The 27,514-nt window shown below is 53.5% G+C and overlaps 2 protein-coding genes across 36 annotated transcripts; one reads left to right on the forward strand and one right to left on the reverse strand.

Annotated features, from left to right (window-relative positions):
* Nucleotides 1-119: 119 nt before the first annotated feature.
* Nucleotides 120-15,901, forward strand: NDST2 (N-deacetylase and N-sulfotransferase 2). Of its 13 annotated transcripts, none has more exons than XR_012417797.1 (16): nt 120-244; nt 801-904; nt 2,969-4,311; nt 4,500-4,587; nt 4,902-5,056; nt 5,210-5,424; nt 6,003-6,131; nt 6,261-6,443; nt 7,143-7,239; nt 8,312-8,435; nt 8,580-8,754; nt 8,976-9,146; nt 9,254-9,326; nt 9,557-9,659; nt 14,322-14,589; nt 14,822-15,901. XR_012417797.1 is itself a non-coding variant. In XM_065520105.2 (15 exons), exons 3-15 carry the CDS (start codon nt 3,307-3,309, stop codon nt 14,358-14,360), a joined length of 2,565 nt encoding a protein of 854 aa, XP_065376177.1. In that variant the 5' UTR covers nt 120-244; nt 801-904; nt 2,969-3,306; the 3' UTR covers nt 14,361-15,901. The 13 variants fall into 13 exon arrangements, 5 of the variants coding, with proteins under 5 accessions (XP_065376177.1, XP_073857901.1, XP_073857902.1 ...); XR_012417790.1 differs by having other exon boundaries at nt 5,239-5,424; nt 9,254-9,363; XR_012417791.1 differs by having other exon boundaries at nt 5,239-5,424.
* ZSWIM8 (zinc finger SWIM-type containing 8) lies at nt 10,530-26,794 on the reverse strand. 23 transcript variants are annotated; one of them, XR_012417778.1, is made up of 27 exons: nt 26,314-26,794; nt 23,586-23,739; nt 23,234-23,328; nt 22,885-23,057; nt 22,600-22,707; nt 22,387-22,468; nt 22,132-22,252; nt 21,245-21,446; nt 20,922-21,097; nt 19,571-20,564; nt 18,705-18,836; nt 18,379-18,558; nt 18,093-18,276; nt 17,783-17,881; nt 16,756-16,880; nt 16,012-16,097; nt 15,397-15,637; nt 15,140-15,298; nt 14,806-15,034; nt 14,341-14,630; nt 13,956-14,179; nt 12,929-13,417; nt 12,218-12,377; nt 11,918-12,094; nt 11,635-11,754; nt 11,200-11,378; nt 10,530-11,007 (listed from the first exon to the last, which is right to left on the reverse strand). XR_012417778.1 is itself a non-coding variant. In XM_005565450.4 (26 exons), the coding sequence occupies exons 1-26, from the start codon at nt 26,519-26,521 to the stop codon at nt 10,547-10,549; spliced, it is 5,679 nt and encodes a 1,892-aa protein (XP_005565507.1). In that variant the 5' UTR covers nt 26,522-26,794; the 3' UTR covers nt 10,530-10,546. The 23 variants fall into 23 exon arrangements, 18 of the variants coding, with proteins under 18 accessions (XP_005565507.1, XP_015311633.1, XP_005565509.1 ...); XR_012417774.1 differs by lacking the exon at nt 16,012-16,097 and having other exon boundaries at nt 11,200-11,310; nt 15,392-15,637; XR_012417775.1 differs by lacking the exon at nt 16,012-16,097 and having other exon boundaries at nt 11,200-11,310; nt 12,194-12,377; nt 15,392-15,637.
* Between the last annotated feature and the right edge of the window lie 720 nt (nt 26,795-27,514).

Raw genomic sequence — 27,514 nt, forward strand, 5'->3', positions numbered from 1 at the left:
GTTTCCCGGCACCCAGGTCGCGCGGCTGCTAGGGCCGGAGTCGGTGGATCCGAGCGGGTGCCACCAGGGGCGGCGCGCCGCCTCCCCCGGTGGGAGCGGTGGTTGGGCCAGGCTGCGGCAGAGCGTTCGCTCGGAGATGGCGGAGCAGCCGCGACGCGGCCCGTGGCCCCGAGAGCAGGGAAGCCGGGCAGCCCCGGGACGCGGCGGAGCCCGGGGACAGCGGGGACGCCGCCCAGTCCTCCGGGTGAGCCGCCCCTGAGGAGACCCCCCGCCCATGGTCGCGCTCAGGCCCCGCAACAGACTCTCCTCGATGTTGCCACCATCGCCACCCTCAGGGTCGTCCCGGGGCGGCCCAGCGTGCGCCCCCCACCCCGATCCTTTCCTCCGGCCTCCCTCAGAACCGCCTCGCTCCCGTCCGGACCGGGCGGGCTCCCTTCTTCCCGCAAGGCTCTCCCAGCCCAGAGGCTGTTTTCGATGTCACCCCGGAGTCGCCGCCGCGCGCCCGTGGCCCCTTCCCCTTTGGTGTCCCACATCCGGTGCGCTCTTCGCATCCACCTGTACCCCCGTCTCCTCTCGGCGGGGCCCCTCCAGCCGCCAGCCTCGGGCCCCCTCGGCGCCCGCAGCCTCCGCGCCGCTGCTCCGGCAGTCCCGATCTCCCCTAGCCCAGGCCCGGCTCCCGTCTGGCTTCGCCGTTCTCAGAGACCTCCCGCACACACCCACCCCGCCCAGCCCTGCTGGCCCTCAGCGTTCACTGGCCCGGCCTGCGGCGCCCCTTCCCTAAACCTTGCTGCTTCTTCCAGGTATGAAGCTAAAATGCAGCGGCTAAGAACGCGGCTCTGGAGCTTGACAGGCCTGACGTCGAATCCCAGCCCTCCCATCAACTGAGCTGTGTGATCCTGGGCAAGTTTCTAAGCTTCTCTGAGTTACTCATATGTGAAATGGGGATAATGGAGCACGTACGTTTTCCCTACTTCTTAGGGCTGGTATGAAGATTAAATATATGTAAAGCTCTTAGAAGAATGGCTGGCAAGTTGTAAGTTCTCAAATACGGGATGATACACCCTGAGTATCAACTTCCCGTCAGTGACCTCCTCACTACGATGTTTTCTCTAAAGTTGCATCAAATTCTTAGCATTCACCCCTTCTCGTCACCATTTTGATCCTCTCCCCCAGCTCTCTTCTCATGTCGTTTTACCTAGGCCCAAGCTGGACTGTTTTTGTTTTTTTTATTTTTTATTTTTCTGAGCCGGAGTCTCGCTCTGTCACCCAGGCTGGAGTGCAGTGGCTCGATCTCACCTCCCGGGTTCAAGTGAACTGCCTCAGCCTTATGAGTAGCTGGGACTACAGGCGCCCACCACCACGCCCAGCTAATTTTTGTATTTTTAGTAGAGACAGGGTTTCACCATGTTGGCCAGGCTGGTCTTGAACTCCTGACCTCAGGCGATCCACCCGCCTTGGCCTTTCACAGTGCTGGGATTACAGGTGTGAGGCACCACGCCTGGCCTGAACTGTTTTTAAATCATCTCTGTCAATTCTGAAGGACCTCGGCTCTGCCTTATCACCCCTGAGATGTGTGTGTTTGGGGGTAGGTGGTAGAGAGGGATTGCCAGCCTTACAAGGAGGCTGAGGTGGGGATAGTGACAATAAAACTTAAAGAAGCAGTTGATTTAAGAAAAAGAACAGACTCAGGAGGCTGAGGCGGGAGGATTGTATGACCCCAGAAGTTCAAGACCAGCCTGGGCAACATAACAAGACCCCCATCTCTAAAAAAAAATTAAAAATTAGTAGGGCGTGGTGGTGCACAGCTGTAGTCCCAGCTACATGGGAGGCTGAGGTGGGAGGGTCACTTGAGCCCAGGAGTTTGAAGCTGCAGTAGGCTATGATCACACCAGCACACTGTATCCTGGGTGACAGAACAAGACTCCATCTAAAAATAATAAAAGAGATCCCCAAAATTAGACCTCCTTAAAACTGTGTTTTTCTGATCACACTGTCCTCTTTCCTTCTGTCATTGGTTGGATGTAATTTAAGCTCCTGTTACTCTCTGTCATCCAGTCCTTACTCAAGTTGTTCTGTTTGTGTAACTGAACTCAATACCTCATGTCTCTCCAGGCTAGCTCAGGGACTCTTCTGAGCTGTTGAGGAATAGGGTTGGAGAACCACTTAGGCTAAGTTAGGAAGGAGAACTAGAGTGGACTCAGTTGTCTGGCTTTTCTCAGCACCCAGTGTGTGGCCTGCTCAGGAGTTACATTTTTATCTCCTGACTGGCAAAGTTGAGGTGAAGGTCAGGGGCAGATAATGTTTCACAAGCAACAGGTAAGGGAGTCCCTAAGTTCTGGGTTTGGAAACTGGTAGAATGATTACCTATCATGAGGATTGCTCTTTCCTTTTGAACTCCCCCACCATAGTGTCCACCTGACTGCAAGTTCGTTAATGCTGTTGGCTGTGATATTGGGTTTGATTGATGAGGACGATTAACAGACTCATGAGTTCCTTATCTGATATTTCGTTGGAGCATGGGACTTTTGAGGACTTCCGGGGCTTTCCGTCCCTTCCTCACAGAAAGATCAGAGCTGTTGCTGGCTGGCCAGCTACTCAGTCATGGGCTAGGAACTCCTTTCAGAGCAGGGCTGTTTTTAGCCTCCTAGGATATTTAGCCTCTTGTTGATGGGAGATTTGTTCCCCTCTATCATTTGCATATACTGCTCCATCTCTGAGCTTTGCTTAGAGTGAAGAATTTGGACATTCATTTGGGTATTCTAAGAAAGGGAAAGGGAACAAGCTGTGAAGCCAAGGTAAAGGACTTAGCTTGTAGATTCTCCTACAGGAGGCTTTTTTTCTTTTTTTTTTTTGAGAACAGATTATCCAATAAGCAGGAGGTAAGAGAGATGGGATGGGGAGGAAAATGGATTAATGACACAGTTTCAGAAGGAGGAATAACCCACTGATTTCTCTGTCTTACAGGTAGGGGGGCAGAGATTGAACTTTGCTGACCTTTGATGTGAGGCACTCAGCCAGGGCCAAGGGGAGAGCCTGGCAAGATTTGCAGCCTGAAGCCATGGGCCAGGGGGCCATGGTGACCTGAGACTAGTGGACTCTGTATAGTTGCCCCCTGCTTCCCCTTCTGCCTCCCCTACCCTATACTAAGGGGACTCATCTCCACCTCTTAAGGAAACTCCCCCTGAGGGAATCCCTGTCCCATATTTTCCTATCCTTCTACCCTTCCAAGACAGTCCTAGCCTATAGAACTCCTACCTCCCATCCCCTGAGGTGGTCCCCATTCCTCCCTCCCTTCCTCCCCCCGCCATGCTCCAGTTGTGGAAGGTGGTACGCCCAGCTCGGCAGCTGGAACTGCACCGCCTCATACTGCTGCTGATTGCTTTCAGCCTGGGCTCCATGGGCTTCCTGGCTTACTATGTGTCCACCAGCCCTAAGGCCAAGGAGCCCCTGCCCCTGCCCTTGGGAGACTGCAGCAGCAGTGGGGCAGCTGGTCCTGGCCCTGCACGGCCTCCAGTTCCACCTCGGCCCCCCAGGCCTCCAGAGACAGTTCGAACTGAACCTGTGGTCCTTGTGTTTGTGGAGAGTGCATACTCACAGCTGGGGCAGGAAATTGTGGCCATCCTGGAATCTAGTCGTTTTCGTTATAGCACTGAGTTGGCACCTGGCCGAGGTGACATGCCCACATTGACTGATAATACCCATGGCCGCTATGTCTTGGTCATTTATGAGAACCTGCTCAAGTATGTCAACTTGGATGCCTGGAGTCGAGAACTGCTAGACCGGTACTGTGTGGAGTATGGTGTGGGCATCATTGGCTTTTTCCGAGCCCACGAGCACAGCCTACTGAGTGCCCAGCTTAAGGGCTTTCCCCTTTTTTTACACTCAAACTTGGGGCTCCGGGACTACCAAGTGAATCCTTCTGCCCCGCTACTGCATCTCACACGCCCCAGCCGCCTAGAACCAGGGCCACTCCCTGGTGATGACTGGACCATCTTCCAATCCAATCATAGTACATATGAACCAGTGCTTCTTGCCAGCCTTCGGCCAGCTGAGCCCCTGGTGCCAGGACCAGTTCTTCGTCGGGCCCGGCTTCCCACTGTGGTACAGGACCTGGGGCTTCATGATGGCATCCAGCGGGTGCTCTTTGGTCACGGCCTTTCCTTCTGGCTCCACAAACTTATCTTCGTTGATGCTGTTGCATACCTCACTGGCAAGCGCCTCTGCCTGGACCTCGACCGCTACATCTTGGTAGACATCGATGACATCTTTGTGGGCAAGGAAGGGACCCGCATGAAGGTGGCTGATGTTGAGGTCAGTCTTGTTACTTAAATTTTTTTCTTAGAAGCTATTCACACTCTGGCCTGTCATACTCCCTTCATTGATTCTGAGCTTGTCATAGGTACACTCCCTGCCTTTCCAGGCAGGAAGAATGCTACTTCTCATGTATTTCCTGTTCAGCCTGCGCTCCTGATTTCTCACGTTCCTGTTATTCTTCCCAGGCTCTGTTGATCACCCAGAACAAACTCAGGACCTTAGTCCCCAACTTCACCTTCAACTTGGGCTTCTCGGGCAAGTTCTATCATACTGGTGAGCTTATTCCTCTACTCTTTTAGCATATCATAGCTTGACCTGTCCCTTCACTGTCCACTTCCCTGGGCAGACAAGTTGGAGAAAAGGGTCAAGGTTTGGGGTCAGACTGCTCTGAGGAGCTAGTGGTGGGCATGAATTTAGGTTCGCACGGGTGGCTGGAGGGCAAGTTGGCAATGGGGCAAATAGAAAGTCTTACTTAGGCAAGGATCAGTAGGGTTGTCCCAGGGATGGAAGGTGGTCAGTGTTAATACAAAACAAAGGAGGGAACAGGGGCTGACTGGCTGTGGTCAGTGGTCAGCGTGTGGTCATAGGGACAGAGGAGGAGGATGCAGGGGACGACATGCTGCTGAAGCACCGCAAAGAGTTCTGGTGGTTCCCGCACATGTGGAGTCACATGCAACCACACCTGTTCCACAATCGCTCCGTGCTGGCTGACCAGATGAGGCTCAACAAACAGTTTGCTCTGGTAAGACCCTTGGATCTCTTCCCCATACTTTCTCCCAGCCATGCTTCCTTTTCTACCATCCCCTAATGGGCTACCCTTTTCCTACCCTTTGCATTTTTCTTTATTTGGAGGCTTCCCCACCCTCTTTACCCTCTACTCCCCAAACCTCACCAGGTCCTGGTGAGAGTCTATGCCATTCCCAGGAGCATGGGATTCCCACGGATCTGGGGTATGCTGTGGCCCCCCACCACTCGGGCGTGTACCCCATCCACACGCAGCTCTATGAGGCCTGGAAATCCGTGTGGGGCATCCAGGTGACCAGCACTGAGGAGTATCCCCATCTCCGCCCTGCCCGCTACCGTCGTGGCTTCATTCACAATGGCATTATGGTGAGAGACTCCCAATACAAGCTTGAATCAAACTCTCACATTTAGACAGCTTTCAACATGCATTGACCTATGTTCTCTATCAACTGCCAGTCCAAGTATGGGGGTACATAATTGGGGTAAAAAGGTGAAAAAATCTTAACACCCTCAGTAAGAGCTTTATTGCTATAACTTCAAACTGAGTCCTCTATAAATCCCAGTATCCTCCATCTACTTCTCATTCTGTCTTTCAAATCTTTTTTTTTTTTTTTTTTTTTTTGAGACGGAGTCTCGCTCTGTCGCCCAGCCCAGGCTGGAGTGCAGTGGCGCGATCTCGGCTCACTGCAAGCTCCGCCTCCCGGGTTCACACCATTCTCCTGCCTCAGCCTCCCGAATAGCTGGGACTACAGGCGCCTGCCACCTCGTCCGGCTAGTTTTTTGTATTTTTTTTAGTAGAGACGGGGTTTCACCGTGTTAGCCAGGATGGTCTCGATCTCCTGACCTCGTGATCCGCCCACCTCGGCCTCCCAGAGTGCTGGGATTACAGGCTTGAGCCACCGCGCCTGGCCTCAAATCTTATCTGTTTTTTCTTTTCCCTCCAGGTGCTGCCCCGGCAGACATGTGGCCTCTTCACTCACACAATCTTCTATAATGAGTATCCTGGAGGCTCTCGTGAACTAGACCGGAGCATCCGAGGTGGAGAGCTCTTTCTGACAGTGCTGCTTAATCCGGTAAGGTGCTGAGAGGAAGGGCTAGAAGATTGGAGAGTCAAGGTGTTTGCAGGCTGGGACCTTTACTCCAAGGCTAATTCAGAGGTGGGGTAGGCTCTCCAAATCTGAAATGCAGGTACCCCCTTACAGATTAGCATCTTTATGACCCATCTGTCCAATTATGGAAATGATCGGCTGGGCCTGTACACCTTTGAGAGCTTGGTGCGCTTCCTCCAGTGCTGGACACGGCTGCGCCTACAGACCCTTCCTCCTGTCCCGCTTGCACAGAAGTACTTTGAACTTTTCCCTCAGGAGCGAAGCCCCCTTTGGCAGGTAAAGGTGGAGTTCAGTCTGATGAGAGACATGATAGGGGTGGGGTGTTTTTTTGTTGTTGTTGGTTTTTTTGATTTTTTTTGAGACAGAGTCTTGCTCTGTCACCCAGGCTAGAGTACAATGGCACAATCTCTGCTTATTGCAACCTCCACCTCCCGGGTTCAAGCGATTCTCCTGCCTCAGCCTCCCTAGTAGCTGGGAATATACGCACCCACCACCACGCCCGGCTAATTTTTTGTATTTTTAGTAGAGATGGGGTTTCACCTTGTTGGCCAGGCTGGTCTTGAACTCCTGACTACAGGTGATCTGCCCACCTCAGCCTCCCAAAGTGCTGGGATTACATATGTGAGCCACTGCGCCCAGCTGGGATAGGGGTTTAAGAAAAGACTAGGCCAGGCCGGGTGCGGTGGCTCCTGCCTATAATCCCAGCACTTTGGCAGGCAGATTACCTGAGGTCAGGAGTTTGAGACCAGCCTGACCAACTTGGAGAAACCCCGTCTTTACTAAAAACAAAATTAGCCGGACGTGGTGGCACATGCCTGTAATCCCAGCTAGCAGGAGAATTGCTTGAACCCAGGAGGCGGAGGTTGCAGTGAGCCGAGATCATGCCATTGCACTCCAGCCTGGGCAACAAGAGCAAAACTCCATCTCAAAAAAAAAAAAGACTAGGCCTTATCTGATTATTGGCCCTGGCTTCAGAATCCCTGTGATGACAAGAGGCACAAAGATATCTGGTCCAAGGAGAAAACCTGTGATCGTCTCCCGAAGTTCCTCATTGTGGGACCCCAGAAAACAGGTGAAGTATCCTTAGCTAACTTCTCTTGCCCTGCCTTAAACCCAAAGGATCCTTTTGTCAAGGAACTCTCCTCTCTCCAGGTAATCACAGGAATGAAAAAAGTGTTTTTAATTTTAATTTTTTTTCTTTTTTTTTTTTTTGAGATAGAGTCTCACTTCTTTGCCCAGGCTAGAGGGAAGTGGCACGATCTCAGCTCACTGCAACCCCACTTCCCGGGTTCAGGCAATTCTCCTGCCTCAGCCTCCCCGGTAGCTGGGATTACAGGCAGGTGCCACCACGCCTGGCTAATTTTTGTATTTTTAGTAAAGACGGGGTTTCACCATGTTGGCCAGGCTGGTCTCGAACTCCTGACCTCAAGTGATCCGCCTGCCTTGGCCTCCCAAAGTGCTGGGATTACAGGCATGAGCCACCGCGCCTGGCCTTAATTTGAATTTTTTTTTTTTTTTTTTTTTTTTTTTGAGACGGAGTCTCGCTCTGTCGCCCAGGCTGGAGTGCAGTGGCCGGATCTCAGCTCACTGCAAGCTCCGCCTCCCGGGTTCACGCCATTCTCCTGTCTCAGCCTCCCGAGTAGCTGGGACTACAGGCGCCCACCACCTCGCCCGGCTATTTTTTTGTATTTTTTTAGTAGAGACGGGGTTTCACCGGGTTAGCCAGGATGGTCTCGATCTCCTGACCTCGTGATCCACCCGTCTCGGCCTCCCAAAGTGCTGGGATTACAGGCTTGAGCCACCGCGCCCGGCCTTAATTTGAATTTTTAAGGGAGAAAAAAAGGAACTCCTTTTATACCCACCCCTCACTGATCCAGTGTCTTGAGGCAGTGATTCCTAACCCTGGTTGTATATCAGAATCATCTGTAGTGTTTTCACAAGCTCCACAAGTCATTCTGGTGCACAGTTAAAGCAGAGAACCACTGTTTTAGCCCTTCCCTTCTCTCTCAGACTTGCCTCCTATCATTGTCGTTTGGCCATGGGGGATTTTCCTACCCAGAGTGGTTATTTTTTCACTTCCTTCAAGCTTATGCTGTTGAGCGGGCTTCCCTCCCACAATGGCCGGTTCTTTCTCTCCCATTTAGGGACTACAGCTATTCACTTCTTCCTGAGCCTGCACCCAGCTGTAACTAGCAGCTTCCCTAGCCCCAGCACATTTGAGGAGATTCAGTTCTTCAACGGCCCTAATTACCACAAGGGTATTGACTGGTGAGACTGGGTCCCATTTGAATGTTTCTCAGAGGAACACTCTCTTCCCCCAAAATACCCCATTCCAGCTTCCCTCAGCACAGACTTCTGGTCACTTCACTCTGCATATTTTTCTACTTCTCTCTCTTCTGTGCTACTTCCTAGGTACATGGATTTCTTCCCTGTTCCTTCCAATGCCAGCACTGATTTCCTATTTGAAAAAAGTGCCACCTACTTTGATTCAGAGGTTGTACCACGGCGGGGGGCTGCCCTCCTGCCACGAGCCAAGATCATCACAGTGCTCACCAACCCTGCTGACAGGGCCTACTCCTGGTACCAGGTCTGCCTGAAGCTAGGGACACACAGGCTAAAGGTTGGGGGTAGCGGGTAGGGGGCAGTGACTGCTATGCTAGAGAGGGAGGAAGGAGTGAGGGTAGAGAAACTTACTAATGCCTTGGGGGTGGGTACCCATGCTGTACTGTCTGTCACCAGACCAAGCGTAAGGGCATAATAATACTGTCAAATCACTAGTCCTTCACCTTCCTTCTCTTCGTCCTTCAGCATCAGCGAGCCCATGGAGACCCAGTTGCTCTGAACTATACCTTCTATCAGGTGATTTCAGCCTCCTCCCAGACCCCTCTGGCACTACGCTCCCTGCAGAACCGCTGTCTTGTCCCTGGCTACTATTCTACCCATCTACAACGCTGGCTGACTTACTACCCCTCTGGACAGGTATAATCCCCGCAAGAGCCATCAGTGGGGTTCCCCTTCCCCTCTTCTTCCCTTCAGCCCAGAGGCTTCTTAGGAATATAGAGGGAACCACATCCCTGTCCCTTTAGTTGCTGATTGTGGATGGGCAAGAGCTGCGTACCAACCCAGCAGCCTCAATGGAGAGCATCCAGAAGTTCCTGGGTATCACACCCTTTCTGAACTACACACGGACCCTCAGGTGGGAGAGCATGACCCAGGGGAGGAGTACTCTATGGGAAATGGGGAAGCAGGTTGACCATGTCTGTTAGAGACATGGATTTACTGTCTCACAAGGAGAGACATGTCCCTGTGGGCAGGGAGGGGCATTGTGCATTTATGGAACTTGAGTTTCTCTTTTCCCTGCCACCTCATGGCCTCTTCCTGTTGAGCAGGTTTGATGACGATAAGGGATTTTGGTGCCAGGGACTTGAAGGTGGTAAGACTCGCTGCCTAGGACGGAGCAAAGGTCGGAGGTATCCAGATATGGATACTGAGGTAAGTAAAGCCAGGGGCTGGGGAATCCCTCTCCACTTCCAGGATCTGATTCTGTGTCCCACTAGTGTCCCACTTCTTACCATTTCTGCCTCCATTTTCTCCTGTCAGTCCCGTCTTTTCCTTACGGATTTTTTCCGGAACCATAATTTGGAGTTGTCGAAGCTGCTGAGCCGGCTTGGACAGCCAGTGCCCTCATGGCTTCGGGAAGAACTGCAGCATTCCAGTCTGGGCTGATGTCCCAGCCTCCCGTACCAGCAAAATGCCCTCTGCTTCCCTAAGGGGCAAGCCCAGAGCAGGGCCCACAAGGGGGATTAGAGTGGCCTGGCCCCTCCCCCTCTACCTCAGTAGCCCCCTGAGAAGGGAAGGGTATCCTTTTCCCATAGTTCTGGGGCGAATAAAGGGACTTCCTCTGGTACCCCACATCATGGTACTAGGTACCTTTGACCCATCATCTTGGGAGGTGGGGAGGAATGAGAGGGTTCAGGCAGGGTATAGGGGAATGTATTAGTCCAATGAGATTTCCCTTTTCATCCACAGCAGTGTATCTATCTATACCTGGCTATGGGAGAGACCCCTTGCTATGGGAGGGACCCCTTGCTATGGCCCCTTTAGTCAGGCAGTGGGATCTACCTGTGGCCCGGCCTCCCTAATGTCATTCACATTGAATGGGGATGAGGTCGGACAGTGGCTCATAGAGCTGAGTATGAGCCCTAGCTGTGGGCTAGAAATGTCCTTAATAAACATCCTTATTTTTCTGTTTTGTCTGCCTCCCTGGAGTGGGAAAAACTTAGACTAAAGCGTCAGTTTTCCCCCCAGTTCAAGGTTCATCTGCACATGGAGTTTGGAAAGAAGGGAAAGGCCCAGGTCGACTAGAGTAAAAAAGGAGTTTATATATTTATAAATGCCAAATAAATACCAGAGGCCACCCAACGCCCCCTCCCAGACAGGGCTGTCTCCCCCAGCCCTAGGCTTCTAGGGTCTGAGACATCTTGGCCCCAGGCTACAGCCCAAGAGCAGCTGTCAGTCTGGGCTACCAGGGAACTGAGTGAGGATGATCTGTCCAGCCAAGCTTCACTCCCCCTGTGTGAGGGGCCCCCATAGCCACAGGCCTGGGTCCCTGTATAGGACCCTACGGGTGAAAGACTCAGGGGGAGAAGGTGGCCATCTCGAGTGAGACCCGCTGCCACAGCTCCTTGGTCTGTTTGCTGCGCTTGAGGTTCTGTAGGATGTCGTTGAACTGCATCATGCCCATGGGCGTCAGGCAGAAGGCGCTGCGGGCGCTCCGGATCGCATTCACAAAGTCGTCGTAGTCCGCAGGAGTCAGGTGAATCAAGCGGTGGTGGATGTACTGGAGGAGGATGTGTGCAGGATGAGCACAGAACCAGGCCCTGCCTCCCTTCCCTCTGGTACAAAGCACAGAACCAGGCCCTGCCTCCCTTCCCTCTGGTACAAAGCACAGAACCAGGCCCTGCCTCCCTTCCCTCTGGTACAAGACCACCCAGGAAGTGCTCCACCCTGCTCCATAATTCTAGCTTGTCACCTGCATGTATGCCTGCTGGCAGCGCTGCACCAGTTGGTGGAAGGCCGGGGCACGCAGGTGGTTGTGGGCATGAGCGGGACTCAGCCGCTGCAGCGTCTCCATGACGATCTCCTGCAGCACAAACGGGCTCAGCACCCCCTTGGCTGCCCCCACACAGAACTGGTGCACGTAGTTCACTCCTGGGGGGCAGGGGGAGGGGCATGAGACGGGGGTGGCCACCTCTGCCCTAGGGACCCAACTTACATATCTCAGCTCTGGCCTGGCAGAGAGCCTCCCTCCACCCCAGGAGCTGAGGTAACCCTCCGCCCCCCGCGCACGCACACATACCCGACCAAGGCCTCAACTCTGAGCAAGAGCTAGGAAGGAGGTCTGGGATAAGGAAGGTGGGGGAGAGCAGGTGGGGGGGGAAATGGTCCTAGGGAGGGGAGGTGTTACCCAGCTTTGCTGCCAGCCCCAGCAACCATTTGACATCATCAGTGTAGGGGGGGGAGCGGGAGAAGTTGTTGGGGTGATCGTTGTGTGCCCGGCGACCCAGCATCTCCAGTGCCAGCATTCCTGGGAGATAAGAGTGGGTACATGGTAGGGAGTATCCTCTTCACCCTTTACCCCAACCTGCCACCTGACCCCACAGCAAACAAATGAAGAGCTAGAGGAAGGGTCCTCTGAGGAGCCACTGGCACAACTGCAGGTAGGAGCACAGAAAGGGATGTCCTCTCACCGACACGGTAGGCAGCATGCAGGTGGTGCAGGCTGTGGGGACTGACTGGCTGACTGTGCGTCTCCTCCTCGGGTGGTGGAAAACCTCCGCTCACCAGAGGGCTGGGCTGTGTGGTCAGGGCAGGCAGTGAGGCACCCTGGATGGCTGGAAATGTGGATGCTGGATGGACACTGCTCACTAAGTGGGATGAGAGCCATGTCAGGAACTCAGCCCAAAGAGAGGCAGAGAAGATTCCCTCCCCACCTCCCCTGCCCAGTGTGCCTCCCCTCCATTCACCTGTTCCCTGGCCCCACAACTCACAGGCCACACTGGTGGGCAGTGGAAGCCCTGGCTCTGTGTGGTAGGGATGTACTGTGATGGGTGCCATGGAAGGGACGGGGAAAGACACAGCAGTGGCAGCAAGTGAGGGAGGAGTCACTGAATAAGGGTACTGAGCCCCCAGGAATGCAGGATGCACACCCTAGGGGCAGGGAGAAGAACAGAGGGCAGATGCCAAGTTCGATTAGGATGTTGCTCTCCTGCTTCACCCCCACAAGCTACTATCCTGACAGTTCTTTTTTTTTTTTTTTTTTTTTTTTTTTTTTTTTGAGATAGAGTCTTGCTCTGTTCTCCAGGCTGGAGAGCAGGGACACGGTATCGGCTCACTGCAACCTCTGCCTCCCAGGTTCAAGTGATTCCCATCTCAGCCTCCCAAGAAGCTGGGATTATAGGCATGCACCCAGCTAGTTTTTAGTAAAGATGGGGTTTCCGCATGTTGGCCAGGCTGGTCTCGAACTTCTGACCTCAAGTGATCCACCCACATCGGCCTCCCAAAGTGCTGGGATTAAAGGCGTGAGCCACCATGCCCGAACGTCATTTCTTATTTTAGTTGGGCTGGGTCCCCCAGACTCCCACCACCTCACCAGGACTTTTGGACAGCCCAATTATACTCCCAGAGTACCCCACCCCAACCCCCTATGAATTCCCAGTATTTTCCCACGTCTCACCCCCCCAGCAGAACACTGGTCTCACCTGTGGGTATGCAGAGCTGGGCACAGGGAAGACGGCAGGCCGGGGCATGTGAGGCATGGGGTGGGCAGGGTGAGCTGGGTGAGTGAGGTACTGAGGGCTACAGGGCAAGTGGGGCTGTAGAGCAGTGTAGGGGTGCAGGCCAGGGGAGTGGCCATGCCCCAGTCCTGGACCCGGGTACAAACTAGACCCCACCGAGATGACGGGCACCACTGTGGCTGCTGCTGTCACTGCTGCCGCCGCCACTGTAACCGGCTCAGTCCCTGGGCCCCCTCTACCCTCAGGCATACCCCGCCCAGCCTCCCCAGCTGCCCTGATCCCACTGGCACTACAGCTTGTAGCCCCTTCACGGGCTGTGGATGAGCCACCTGCAGTTTGCTCATATAGCCAGAACCACTGGTGAGCAACCTCAAACAACACTTCAGGGTACACTCCCCCACCCTTAGCTGCCTCTTCCACTGCCATGCAGGCCTTCTCCAACATCAGGTTGTCCTGGAAGAGAGGGGAACAGAGTGTTAAGCGGGAAAGGCCTTTACCACATGGATGGTGTTAGATGAGATTCCAATGTCTCCCTCAGAGCTATCTCATTCCCAGGGAGGCATCAGAGGTCAGTGTCAATGCTCAGAGTCCGTTATCAGAGCAGTGAGTGCTTCACACACTGAATAAATACTGATCAAAGTCAGTCAAGACCCAGGTTATAGTCCCAGTTCCAAACTAATTTAACAGCCCCCTCCCATTCAAGTCTTATATGTATGAGGCCTTCCCTAAGTTTTCTATCCTGAGTGATGATCTTGGTCCCTAAACTGTAGGCCTCCATTTCCTTATCTGTAAAATAGAAATAAACCTAACCTTTGAGTTGTAAAGATGGGTGCAAAAGCACATTAATAGGCAAAATGTCGCCATGAGAGGACCAACAGTCATCTGTAAACTCCAGAATATGGGAATCAAGAGCTGGGCCCTTAGCTTTCCCATGCCCAACCTCCCTGCCCAGATACCCCAGAAGAGGTTCCCAGATTGCCCATAGAAATACCTGTTCCTTGCACTGCACCAGGGCCCGCTGGATCTCATTAGGGTTCAATGCATGGGCATGAGGCAGGCAGCTCAGGGCCAGCTCTGCTGCTGCCCTCACCATATTGGAGTCTCTTGCCCGTGATGCCCTGTCAGCCAGGGATGCAACCTCAGGGGGTGTCAGGTGCCCATCCCAGCATTCTACCAGTATAGTCAGGGCTGCGCTGCCTATCTCCATGGCCTGGCCTTAGGGGAAAGAAGAGAAGGGCAGAGTTGGGTTAGTGTGGGCACCACTGGGGTGTGAGAATAATGTCTCTTTATCAGATCAGTAATCCCCCACAAAGATAAGGCTCTTATCCCCACCAATTAATCCCCCTCCCATACCCAGGTCAGGTCAAATGATTTACCTGTAATCCAGGAAACGTGAGAAGAATAAGTACGTGAGAGCCAGTTGGGAGAAACAAAGTTGTGCAGGCCAAGGGCATAAAGCCCAATCTCGAAGGCGCAAAGGTGCAGGTTGCGGTGAGGACCCTGGTGGCCCCCTGAGGAAGATGGATGTGTGAAAATGGAAGTGCTGCTGTTGCCCCCTGCCTTGATCAGCACTGTCTTCGCCAGCTCGAAGTAGAAGTGTGCAGCTGCCTCTGATGGCTGATTGGGTACATGGGGGGCATGACTCTCGGGGCGGCGGCCCTTGTACCTGAAGGGGCAATGGGGTAGGGACGGGGGTTGGGGTTTCTTTGAAATGGGTATCCCGGTAGGTTGGGAAGGACCAGGGAAAGTGAGGATGCTGGGAGACAATGGTTGGATGGCACTAGGGATATGGCTCTGAGGGTGGGCCAGATCAGGGAAGATGGGGAGTTCTTCCCACTGACCTGCCAACTTCAACAGTCTTTGCCCGGGCTCCTCCACTGGCACTGGCCCGGCGACTTCCACTGGAGGATGAGGAGCCCAGGGAGTCCGAAGAAGAGCTGCTAATGCTGTCACTGTCCTGACCTCGACCCCAGGAGGTGGGGGCCCAGCCCCCTCGAAGTGGTCTCCGGCTTAAGGTCGGGGAGCTATCCGATGTTGTTTCAGGGGCACTGCTGTCAATGCTGGCCATGCCTAACCCCCCAAAAGAAGTCAGTCTCAGAAGTCAGGAGTCCCAGATGTTAGACTCCAACCTTCAGGATTATCCTTCCCTCTATGCTAGCCCACAGGCTGTCCTACCTGTGTGCTTCTTCTTAGGCCGTCCTGGAGACCCCCATCCCCGTCCATTATAGCCTCCACGACTGCCAAGTGCCAACCGGCTAGGAACCTTCCCTTCTGGCCTGGGGGTCAAAGCTGCCTCAGATGGAAGACCCTCACAGGGGGAATGTGGGGAACTCTCTAGGTGAGGAAAACAGGACGCTGGGATGAGCCCAGGAAAGGGGATCTCAACATAGCTCCACACCATTCATCCCCCCTGCCCAGTGCCCCCACCTCACCAGGCACATTCTTCTCTGTGAAGCCCTCAGTGGGGCCTGGCCCAGCCCCTGCCACACTCCCTGGTTGAGCAGGCCCTGCAGAGCCTGAGGTCAGTGGTTGCAGGGCCCCTGGGGCAGATGGGCCCCCGTGCTTTGAAGGAGACCTCTGGCTGGCTGTGGTTGGGCGGCTAGATGAGTAGAAAGAACTCAGCGTCTGTGGCTTATGTGTCTGGCTCTCTCGGTCCAAGAGTTTGTCTAAGATCTGGAAGACAGAAGCAGTGACCTCCAGAGAAGCAGTGACAGGATGCCCTTTAGCTCCTGACTTCTGTTACCTTCCTGTCTCCTTGAAATGGCCAACTGCTACATCCTCAGGGAGCCTTCCCCAGTTACAACCACAGGATGACCTCCTGGCTTACATGTCTTTTGTTTGTAACTTATTCAACCCCAACATATCTTGGTATCCTCCATTAACACCCACAGGGCAGAATATACTGATAGTCAATAAATACTGAAATAAGCGAATGAATGACTTTATGCCCTCTGCTTCTCTTCTTCCACCCCCGGCCCTAGCACTCCTATAAGAACCATTGGTCTCCTCTTATTCTTTATGAGATGTCCCCAAGATTCCCTACTTACCTCCTACGGGCAGAAGAGCACTTTTCTTTTTTTCCTCTTCTTCTTTTTTTTTTTTTAAGAGACAGGGTCTCGCTCTGTTGCCCAGGCTGGAGTGCAGTGGTATGATTATAGCTCACTGTAGCCTCAAACTCCTGGGCTCAAGCAATTCTCCCACCTCAGCCTCCCGAGTAACTGGGACTACAGGCGCGCGCCACCATGCCCGGCTAATTTTCTAATTTTTTGTAGAGACAGGGTCTCACTATGTTGGCCAGGTTGGTCTCAAACGATCCTCCCGCCTCTGCTTCCCAAAGTGCTGAGATTACAGGCATGAGGCACTGCACCCAGCCTAAAATAGCACTTTTCTCATTGTACTGGAAACTCCCTGAGAAAGGTAGTAAAATGTGCTCTCTTTCTCTGCCTGTCAAAGGCCCCAGTACCTCAGTCCCTTACTTTTTTTTTTTTTTTTTGAGACAGGGTCTCGCTCTGTCACCCAGATTGGAGTGCAGTGGCGCAAACCCGGCTCATTGCACCTCTGCCTACTGGGTTCAAGCAATCCTCCCACCTCAGCCTCCCGAGTAGCTGGGACTACAGGCATGTGTCACCACGCCCAGCTGCTAATTTTTTGTATTTTTTGGTAGAGACGGGATTTTGCCATGTTGCCCAGGCTTGTATCAAACTCCTGGGCTCAAGCCATCCACCCGCCTCGGCCTCCCAAAGTGCTGGGATTACAGGCATGAGCCACCGCACCCGACCCCAGTCTCTTACCTTCTTAAGCTTGGCCTGGTCGTCCTTGTAAGTGATCATTAGTGCTAATGCCAGGTCACCCTTCTCCCGACGTGTACCTTCACATAAGAGGGGATGTTCTGCCTCGCTTACTGTTGTCTTCATGCCTGTGAGAAAGAGGACCTTATGGGGATTGACAGTAGTCATAATTCCCAAGGCAGCAAAGGCAAGAGGCCAGGGTTCCCAAGCCATCAGCATATGAGGTAAGGGGTTCCCTTGGTCCAACCCACGTCACCTATAGAAGTCCTCATTGACTACTGCATCCAACCTAAGCTCTGGTGTGCTTTTCAAAACCTTCATAACCAGGTCCAATTTGCTTACCCAGCATATACTTACCACTTTAGGGAAGCCGGGCTCCTCATTCTCATGAAAACTTAATTGCACTGTGTGTTTACTCACGGTGTTCGCTGGTCTAGGACCTACTGATTTTTTAACCCACATTCCATATTCTACCACTTCCCTTAGGCCTTTCCCTAGATTTCTGTTTTGCTGCCCTTACAATACCCAACACCCACAGCACACAATTTTTTTTTTCTTTTTTTGAGACAAGGTTTCACTCTGTTGCCCAGGCTGGAGGGCACTGGTACAATCATGGTTCACTGCAGCCTCAATCTCCAGGCTGAAGCAATTCTCCCACTTCAGACTCTGGAGTAGCTGGCAGCACAAGGCATGTGCCACCACACCTGGCTAATTTTTTTTTTTTTTTTTTAGTAGAGATGAGGTCTTGCTAGGTTGCCCAGGCTGGTCTTGAATTCTTGAGCTCAAACGATCCTCCTGTTTCAGCCTCCCAAAGTGCTGGGATTACAAGCATGGGCCACCACACCCGGCCATATAGCACACATTTTTGCCCTGAATTCCTGACTGTCTTACAGGCACTAGTTGGCTCACACACGTCACCCTGACCTTCCCATTACCATACAGCCCTTCAGAACAAGGCACAGGTCTCATGTCCTTTAAGACTTGAACCAGGCTTAGCTCATGGATGTGCTCAAGACGTTGACAGACTCACCCAAGGCAGCAACTGCTGCTTCAAATCCCAGCTCCTCATCCCCAGGTGTCTCACTGTTCCAGTTGCGACTTGGGGGCCGGGAACCTGTGGGAGAAACCACTGTATAAAAGTTGGGGTAAGTCAGGCAGACAGAAGTATCATGCACAGGAAAAAAATGCAAGGGAACCCAAAATCCTCATCATCACAGACCTACCCATGAAGCTGCCTGATGGGTCCTAAAGGTGATTCAGAACCTTGGGGCTCTTGGTTTTTCTTAGAGAAAGCTACCCCTACCCCAGTTCCCCACTTACTGTAGGGTCAGGCACCATACCTGGAGCACAGAGAACGTCAAAGATGAAACTGGCCAACATGAGAGGCAACACAGGCCGATAGTCACAGAGCGTCCCCTCCCGAAGCTCCTCTGCCCGGCACCGCATGGTACTCATCTCGCTCGGACCCAGAGGGATCTTCTTGAGCAAGGCAGCCACCTCAGACTCCTGGTATGCCAGCTTCACCTGAGGGCACAGGAAAGAGCTCAGACCTCCAGTGTGTCAACAGAGATCAAGGTATAAGGCTCTAAAGAGACTGAAGTACAAGGCTGAGATGGAGCCTCTGACCTCCAAGGCCTTGGTAGAAGCTGGAGGCCTCTGCAGCTCCAAGGCAAACATGCCAACTCGGAAGGCCAGGTTGTGGTGCTCTGGACGCTCACTTAGCACTGTCAACAGGAAAGCTGCCTTGCTCAGGGTGTTGGTAGCCACCCAGGTCTGACGGCTCGTGGATACCTTGTTCTTCTTGCCCTAGAAAAGGAAGAAACACAGGAGACAGGCAGATGATTCTGACTTACCCTGGTGGAGGTAGAAGGAGGCTCTCACTTGGGGTGGGGCATGGGAGCAGGTTGGGGTAAGTGGGGGAAGGGAAGGTAGAGGAAGGGGGTCTCTCTCACCTTGGCAGGGGGCGGCTCTACCTTGAGGTCGGGTGGGTTGGCTAGCAGATCCTGGGCAAGCTCCACGGTGAGACGGGAGGCCTCATTGCTGTAGCCATGTGCATGCAGGGCCTCAGCACAGGCAAACAGTACCTGGAAGGAGGACATGGGACCAGAAAGGTTGAAGTCCCAACTTCCAGGGGCAGGACATCATGGTCACTCATGCAGCCAACATTCCTTGAACACTTGCTACATGCCAGGCCCTGCGCTGCTCCACAGGAGCTCTGGTTAGAGACCCAGATACATAAACACACGCCACCGTGATGCCAGCTATTACAGGGAAAAGTCAATGGGAAGCAGGCGGGATATCTTGGGGCAGAGGGACAGTATCAGAGAGACTCGCTAGAAGAAATGATCTTTAAGATCCCTGAGACATGAAGAAGAAACACTGGCTAATGCAGAAGAACATTCCAGGCAGAAAGGTCAATCTGTCCAAAATCCTAGAGGCAAGAGAGAGCCTGGCAGATACAGGAGTGGTTCAGCTGACTGGAGTGCAAAGGACAGAACAGCCAAGTGAGGCTGGCAAAGCAGGCAAAGACCAGATCAAGTGGACCCTCATAGGTCATGCCAAGTACTTTCATTTTATCGTAAGGGCAACAGGAACCCATTGAAGGGTTTTAAGCAGGAGAGTGATACCATCACATTTTAGCAAAATCATGTGGAAGCAGCAGGAAAGAGAGTAGACTGAAAGCAGGGAGGCCAGTTCCACGCCTGCAACAGGATTCTCACAGTCCTGGTGATGGTCCTGACACTCCCAACTAGAGCTAGAAGGCCCCTCCCAGCTGTGGCTAAGGAGCACCCAGCCCTCCCTCCTTCCATCCCCTCACCTCCATGCGGCTCTCCTGTTCCAGCGGCTTCAGCCCAGCAAACAGATCGTGCTCCTCCCCAGCCCCGCCCTCGGCCTTCTCTTCCTCGCCCCCAGCCCCATCCTGGGCATTCAGATAGTACGCCTGGTAGTCGTCATCCTCCTCTCCAACTGCAGGGGCTGCCTCTTTGGTTTTGGGAAGCCCACTGCCACTCTCATCTGTAGAAGGGACGTCGTCCCGGGTACAGACATCCCCAGGCAGTAGGCCAGGGGGACCGGCAGAGGCTGTGGGAGGCTCAGGCCCTTCTGAGAAGTACACACCACCATCTTCTTCATAAGTATCTGGGGGCTCAGGAAGGAAAGCGGAAGGGCCTCGGGAGCCACCGTGGAGAGGACAGGGTGGAGGGCTCTCAGGGAATCCCCCGAAGGTGCTGGCCTCTGCGCCCAGGGCCAGGCTGCTGTCATCCAGGCTCATCTCGGCCAGGTCAGGCTCCAGGGAGCTGTCTTCACTGCTCAGCCGTCGCTTGCTCCCGCCACCTGCTGAGCCCTTGCTCCCACTGCCAGCCCCACCCAGTGCCTTGGCTTTGCCCCCACCTGGACCCATCTTATGCAGAGCTTTATCTCCCCCTTCAGCTGAGAGGCGGCGGGGACCCCGCTGTGATGAGGGGACCCCCTCACCCAAGCCCTTTCGCTTGGTCCCAGGCTCCTTGGGCCGCACAGCTGGTTCAGCAGGAAGGGGTCGGGGCCGGTCCCGGGATTCCTCCAGGCCCCCAGAGCGGGAGGCACCTGGCCGAGAGGGCAGGGCCCGGGCCCAGCACAGTGCCAGCTTCCTGTCAGTGCCGCTGTAGGTGACACCGGGAAGTGGGTAGGCCTCTTCCCAGTTGAAGTAGCAGGCCTCCACCGCTGGCCGGAAGCCAGGGAAGAGCCGCTCCAGCGTCTTCTTGTGTTGGCCCCGCTTGACGTTCTCAATCACCTTCAGTTGCCACTGCCGCAGCTGCGTACACAGTTCCCGGCGCCTGTGGGAACAAGGGGCAGGAGGCTGCTGAGGGGCTACTGGGAAAGGATGGGCATGGAGTAGGTGTACACCCCAAAGAGGGGCACGGGAAAAGGACACAGGAACTACTTCTTGACCCAGCCCCATAAGCATCACTGAAACACTGGGGAATTTTGAAAATGGGTGTTATTTAGGGGAGGGAAGGATGAAAGCCTCTCAGAAAAAGGACTCATAAATCACTGCTAACACCAGTGCTCAGCACCTCCCATTTCCCGAGGACTAAAATCATGGTATGTCTCTGCAAACAAGGAGATGAAGGCTCAGTCTGTCCTGAGCTGGCCCAGGCTCAGTTCTGTGGTGAGCCTCAGGGGAGACTCACCGCTGGGGGCTGAGTGCAGGGTCCAGCACGGCCAGCCTCCACAGTGTGACCATCTCGTCACACATGCTGGCACAGGCATGGGCTGCCACCTCTGACTGCCCGTTGCTACGGCCCGTGTGCCCACTGGCACTGCTGTGTGAGGCTGAGGTACGTACGCTATACCACCAACCTGTTATCTGGAGACAAAGAAGGCTGTGAGCTGCACCTGAGAGCTCAGAGAAAGGCAGAGTAGCCCTTCCAGAGTCCCTTTCAGCAAAAGGAGGATGAGGCGGGGGGAGGGAGAGAATGAGCCACCATGGGGCTCCCCAACGCTGGGTGATTACCTGCTCATAGGTGAGGCACTGGTCAGTGAGGATTTCCAACAAGGGGGCAGCATTGCTGTCCCTCCGCTTGAACATCTCCCGCACGATGCTTAGCAGGTTCCAGACGCCCTCCGGCTCACGGCCTCTCAGAGGGCGCAGCAGACATGCCCATTCAGCAGCGGCTGGCGGCTCCGTGGAAGACAGATACATGGAGTTCACATCACTATAAAAGCAGAGGAACAGAAAACCATGACAGTAAGATGGGGCTCAATGAAACCTAAAAGGGCTTCCGGCCCCAAAATACAGAAGACAGAGAGAAAAGGACATCTGTAACAATTTTTGTTTTTCCTTTTTTGAGGCAGAGACTTGCTCTGTAGCCCAGGCTTGAGTGCAATGGCACGATCTCAGCTCACTGCAACCTTCACCTCCAGGATTCAAGCAATTCTCCTGCCTGAGCCTCCCGAGTAGCTGGGATTCCAGGCGCCCGCCACCACGCCTGGCTAATTTTTGTATTTTTAGTAGAGATGGAGTTTCACCATGTTGGCCAGGCTGGTCTTGAACTCCTGACCTCTGGTGATCTGCCCACCTTGGCCTCCCAAAGTGCTGGGATTACAGGTATGAGCCACCGCCCCTGGCCACAAAAACTCTTTAAATCTTTCTCTGCCTCCGTTTCCTGATCTATCAAAGGAAGAAAAATAACTCTTGCTAGGTAAGAGCAGACCACTCTGTGACTGTACAAGGTCACCATCTTCCATCGATTCGTTAGTGACAACTGTGTGCCAGGCACTGTGCCAGTTCAGGGAATAAAAGTTAGGGGTCACAGGCAAGGATAGAAGAAAGGATCTGTCATCAGCCTGAGGGACGCTCCCCCTCCACCACAGACACAGGTATGCAGAGATCTGATTTACCTGAAGACCACAGGGGAGGGGCCACAGAACTTGTGCAGTGTCTTCTTGATGTTGTCAGTGAGTGTCGATTCATCTAGATACCAAGTACTCTGGTCCGATGCTGAGGGCCCTGCTGTGGGGTCTGAGGATGACAAGCAGTCAATCACCTAGAGATAGGGGCCTGGATTCGCCTGACAACAGCAAGCCTTGAATAAGTGGTGCTCTGCACTACAAGCTTGCTTTCTTCCTACTGCCCATCTTTCTCCCCACACTCACCCGGAGCTCCACACACTGTATTGATGGCTGTTGACTGGGAAGACAGGAGTTCGTCCAGGAGACGCTGAGCTGTGGGGAGGATCTGAGGGAGAAAGAGACAAAGGCAGGCAGAACACGGCCTAGGTGAACCCATGGAGGCCTGGGCCTAACAGGAAGGCCGCTATGCGGCCTGGCCCGGAGCTAATTGCAGGAGGGGGTGCCGACCTCACCCACCTGCTGAGGGAGCTCACTGATGAGGTACTGAGCAAACTTCTGCAGCTGGTCCCTCTGTAGCCGGGACAGGGACTCTGAGACTGGGGCTCGCAGGCAGACTGCAGAAGCCTGAAGGGGACACAGAGTAAAATGGAATAATCTGAGAACAGGCTTGCTGGAGCTGGAGCTGGGGGACAGAGAGGCAGAGTAGGGGAGGTGAGGGGGCTCACATTGTAGCCAGGCATGCAGCAGAGAAGGGGGGGATGGAGCGTAGGATAGGGCCGGGATAAATTGGGAGGGCCTCACGTTGTGGATGCGGAAGAGACAGAGTGCCACGACGTGGGTGCACCATTTGGCCCCAGCCCCACAGGTACAGCTGCAGGAAGTGACCCGGCAGCGGTCAAACATCACAGCCACGTTGTAGGCCCCTTTGGGAGGGACCATCTGAGGTGGCACCACTGTAGCACTCAGGTGGAACCCTGGGGAGAAATGGGGGCGTGGTCAGGGAGCACTGTCAAGACCTGGGTCTCTGCCCTTGACCCTGGCCCTGCAGTTATTCAGACAACATGCTCCAGCTTCTTGCGGTGTGTTCTTACTTCATAAGCCAGGGGATGGGAGGAGCAGGGTGTGCCACATGGCATGATGGCCCACTCACCTATCTGCAGTGGGTCCTTCACAGCCCTCATGCGGAAGAGCTGATCCCCTCGCTGAAACTCATCTGCACTGCCATTGGCCAGGCATGAATACAGCCTGGGGGTGAAGAGGAGGACACAGCCAAAACTCAGCAAATAACCTTTGGCAGACCCTGTCAGAGACCACAATGCCCTAGGCACTCTCTCTCCGGGCAGGGGGGAGTGGGCGGTGGGGGGGGGAATCCCAGGCAATCCCTCCCTTGTCTTCCTCTCACCACTGCCCCAAATACAATGTCTCCTTTGTTCAATGGGAAACCCAGCAGAGAGTGTGGAGTATCAGGAACCCACTTCCCACCATCAGTCCTTTGGCCTCACCGAATGTCCTCTTCATTCTCAGGGAAGCTCCAAAAAGCAATTCGGAGCTGTAGCTGCTCAGGCACCGGTGGGTAAACTTTCTCCACCACTTCAAATGGGATGTGAAATGCCACCTGCTTTGCTGACAGCTCCACCAATGGAATCACCAGTCCATCTTTCCAAACAATGGTTGGGATCAGGGGAAAGAGAATAGGAAATGAAAAGGGCCATGGTTTCTTGGCACTCATGCCGGTGCCACATCCTGGGCCTCACCTTCACTATGAAAGAAAGAGGAGACCTGGATGAAAGTCCTAGGGATCCCCCTACAGGATACACTAACCCTTAAGGCTCCATATGGGAAAGGGGAGCTGGACAATCCCCAGCCCACAGCCGGCTACACCTAAGGTCTAGAACAGAAGATACCAGAGATATCTTAAGAAACTCCTGGCCAGAGAGGTGCATTCCAGGACCCTAGCAAGTAACCCTGCTCACATGGCTCAGCATTGAATTTCCCATATTCCACGAACATTTTAAATTCAAATTACATGGTTAATGTCTCTCCTCTGGCATTCTTGCCTCCAATTGCTTTTTTTTTTTCCTTTTTTTTAACCATCTCTTTTACTCTAGATGACTGTAGGCCTCCAGCTAAGGAGAAAAGATAGACCAGAGCCTGGAAGGGATCTCAAGAAGCACGAGAGGCCGGACCACTTTTGGCATACCTAAATGATGACTTCCCACACTGGAAACCCTCAAGGGGAGAGAGTTATCACAGGGGACCTAGCTGCTGCTGCAACTGGAATCACCTGGACTAAGATAAAGGTTTTTACCACTCAAGGTTTTCCACAGTGTTTTAATCAAAAAGTAGGAAAAATAGGACAAACTGTACATCTTACAAAATTGCCAGTCACATTAAAAGATAGATCAGAAAATCATAGAATTAAAAAGAACCTTTTTAAAAAAGTTGACCCCTTTATTTTTTATTATTTTTTATTTATTTATTTATTTTGAGATGAAATCTTACTCTGTCACCCAGGCTGGAGTGCACTGGTGCCATCTTGGCTCACCACAACCTTCGCCTCCTGGATTCAAACTTTCCTCCCACCTCAGCCTCCCAAGTAGCTAAGATTACAAGCGGGTGCCACCACACCCAGCGAATCTTTTGTATATTTAGAAGAGATGGGGTTTCACCATGTTGGCCAAACTGGTCTCAAACTCCTGACCACAAGTGATCCACCCAACTCGGCCTCTCAAAGTACTGGGATTACAGGCATGAGCCATCGCACCTGGCCAACCCCTTTATTTTGCAAGTGAGTGACTGAAGTGGGGGGATTAGGGTAATATGGCACGTTTTCCCAGATTTTAACCTAAGCAGGAAGATACCAATATGTGAACAATCTTCATCACCATGACTTCAGTTACTTCCCTCAAAGTGTGGGAGCACTAAGCCCCAATACTACCCACATACTCAAACATGAAAGAAGCCGGAAGGCCACAGAAGACTCACGGTAAAACTGCCTATGATCTGTGTGTGTTTGTGTGTGTGTACACAGGACATATTCTCTCTCTAACTGAAGCTGAGTGTCACCACTCCGCCACTCCTAAAAAGTGATATATGTGCCGGGCGCGGTGGCTCACGTCTGTAATCCCAGCACTTTGGGAGGCCGAGGCGGGCAGATCACCTAAGGTCGGGAGTTCAAGACCATCCTGACCAACATGGAGAAACCCCATCTCTACTAAAAATACAAAAATGAGCCGGGTGTGGTGGCGCATGCCTGTAATCCCAGCTACTCGGGAGGCTGAGGCAGGAGAATTGCTTGAACTGGGGAGGCGGAGGTTGTGGTGAGCCGAGATCGTGCCATTGCACTCCAGCCTGGGCAACAAGAGCAAAACTCCGTCTCAAAAAAAAAAAAAAGTGATGTATGTAAATTTCTTCGTGTCCCAAAAGAGCACCAGAAATCTCCACAAACCAGTTTGGAAAACGAGACTCTTGGAAAACCCTGAGTAGAATCACACAAATTAAACTCAACTGCTGAAAAAAGCCAGCTTCCACTGAGGACCAGGACAAAAACTGTGCCATGAGGAAGGCACAGCAGGCAAGTCCCAGCCTTGGCTTCTGACAGATGTTTGATATGGCCAGAAGCAAACAAAGCCTATGATCTAAACCTATGAACTATGGAATCTCTGGCAGGCCAGTTCACCTCTACTTTCCTCTGGGTGGGATCCCTTCTTGGTGCTTCTGGGATCAGAGATCATCACCCCGAAGCAAGAAGCTCCCAATGCATTTTGCAATGCGGTGACACGCCACAAGTGGTCACTTCTTCACAATCAGCCCCCTACCCACATTCTCTTCTGTCTACTTTCCGGTATGCCTTAGACTGAACTCAGTTAAGTATTCCCAAGTCAAAGACAAGATTCTTCTCCTTTATCCCATCTCTAAGGCAAAGGAGTGACGAACGATTTACTTTCTGTCCACAGGATCTCCCTGCCACAGAGCGCGCGCGCGCACACACACACACACACAGGTGTGGAGAAGCCAGCCCACCCCAGGAAAGCCGGAAAAGCGAGTTCTGAAGTCTGTTCTAAGCTTGGGACAGCTCCCAGTCGGGGACAGCTCCCGGCCGGGGACAGCTCCCCGCTCTTCCCCTGGCTGAAGGGAGCTCTCGGTCGGGGACAGCTCCTGGTCCCGGACAGCTCCCGAGCGAGGCCCAAGCAGGGCCTGCCGCTCCTCCTCCCCCCAGCTCACTCTCACCTCGCATTCTGGTACCGCCACTGCCACCTCCGCCACCGCCGCCAGTGGGGGAATTGGGCCCCGCTGACTGTTTGCGCCATCCCCGCCAGTTCTGGCAGAGGCTCTCGGCCTCGGAGATGAAGGAACAGAGCGAATCCTCCTCAAAACGGTCCGAATCCTCGAATGAGAAGCGCTCTCCGTCCTCCCACTCCGCAAACATCAGCTCCATGGGGCCCGCACCCCCCGGAGCCGGGTCCCCCCCCGCGGATCCGGGGCCTGGGCCGCCGGCCGGGGGTTGAGGGGAGGCCCGGGGCCTGAGGGGCGAGCCGGGGCTGGGGGTGGCCGGGGCGCTCAGGGCGGCCGTGCCGGGCGAGAATCTCAGGCCTGGGAAAGAGACGGAACCGGGCCTCGCCCAACAGCGAGGTGCAAGCGGTGATCTTGGCCAGTCTCCGAGACTTAAGGCCGGGACGAAGCGCTCGGCGGCCGGGGCCTCTAGGCGGCTGCGGAGCCGCCTCCCCCATCAGCTGATCTGGACTTCCGGCCGCGCGGGCCGCCACCACTTCCGCCCTCGCGCGCTCGGGATCCGGATCGGGTACGGGCGGATGTAAGGGACACGTTTATTTAATTGCTGCATTTGCTTTTTTTCCCTCGAGCCCACCCTCAGACACTATAAGAGGAAGCCAACCCCCAATGTTATACGAAGCAACTACAGATCCCAGCAATAACTCGGAGTCCATAATGTCCCCAAGGAATAAACAGCCGCTATGCATGTTGGGAATTGTAGGCTGTCAGGAGAGGACAGGAACTATTGGATGGAGTTATTGTCTTAACTCTGGATAGGCCCCAGGGCCGCACTACTTTCTGGGAATCGTAGTCCAGAAGTCTGCAATCCAGCCGACCTTTTTATAGGGTCTAATTGGGGAAACATCAGAAAAGAATGCATTTGATTTCAGGAAATGGTTGTACTGTTTGTCCATACGGCCTTTGGGTCTACTAACTCAACCTTTTTTTGTGCCATGGACCCTTTAGCAGTCTAGGCAGGTTTCTGGACCCGCTTCTCAGATTGTTTACAAATGCACGAAACACCAAGAATTACAAAGGAAACCAGTTGTTTAAATACAATTATTAAACTATTAATAGAACAAATCTGTAACGTAATAATGCTCCTTTATTTACACATTAAATGACAAGATCTAGGAGGCAGTGTAGTAACTATCATAAT

Source organism: Macaca fascicularis, chromosome 9 (genome assembly GCF_037993035.2).
Source record: "Macaca fascicularis isolate 582-1 chromosome 9, T2T-MFA8v1.1".
NCBI classification, from domain to species: Eukaryota; Metazoa; Chordata; class Mammalia; order Primates; family Cercopithecidae; genus Macaca; species Macaca fascicularis.

What these genes read in the sequence shown, in the direction of transcription:
- ZSWIM8 (XM_005565455.4), bottom strand. Translation starts at nt 26,521, where the DNA reads ATGGAGCTGATGTTTGCGGAGTGGGAGGACGGAGAGCGCTTCTCATTC. An exon ending in TGGTGCAGTGCAAGGAACAG is followed by an intron (nt 13,418 to 13,955) that starts GTATTTCTATGG and finishes CCTCTCTTCCAG; the next exon opens with GACAACCTGATGTTGGAGAA. An exon ending in GCATGCTGCCTACCGTGTCG is followed by an intron (nt 11,755 to 11,917) that starts GTGAGAGGACAT and finishes CTTATCTCCCAG; the next exon opens with GAATGCTGGCACTGGAGATG.
- NDST2 (XM_065520102.2), top strand. Translation starts at nt 3,307, where the DNA reads ATGCTCCAGTTGTGGAAGGTGGTACGCCCAGCTCGGCAGCTGGAACTG. An exon ending in TGACAGTGCTGCTTAATCCG is followed by an intron (nt 6,132 to 6,260) that starts GTAAGGTGCTGA and finishes ACCCCCTTACAG; the next exon opens with ATTAGCATCTTTATGACCCA. An exon ending in ATCCAGATATGGATACTGAG is followed by an intron (nt 9,660 to 9,767) that starts GTAAGTAAAGCC and finishes TTCTCCTGTCAG; the next exon opens with TCCCGTCTTTTCCTTACGGA.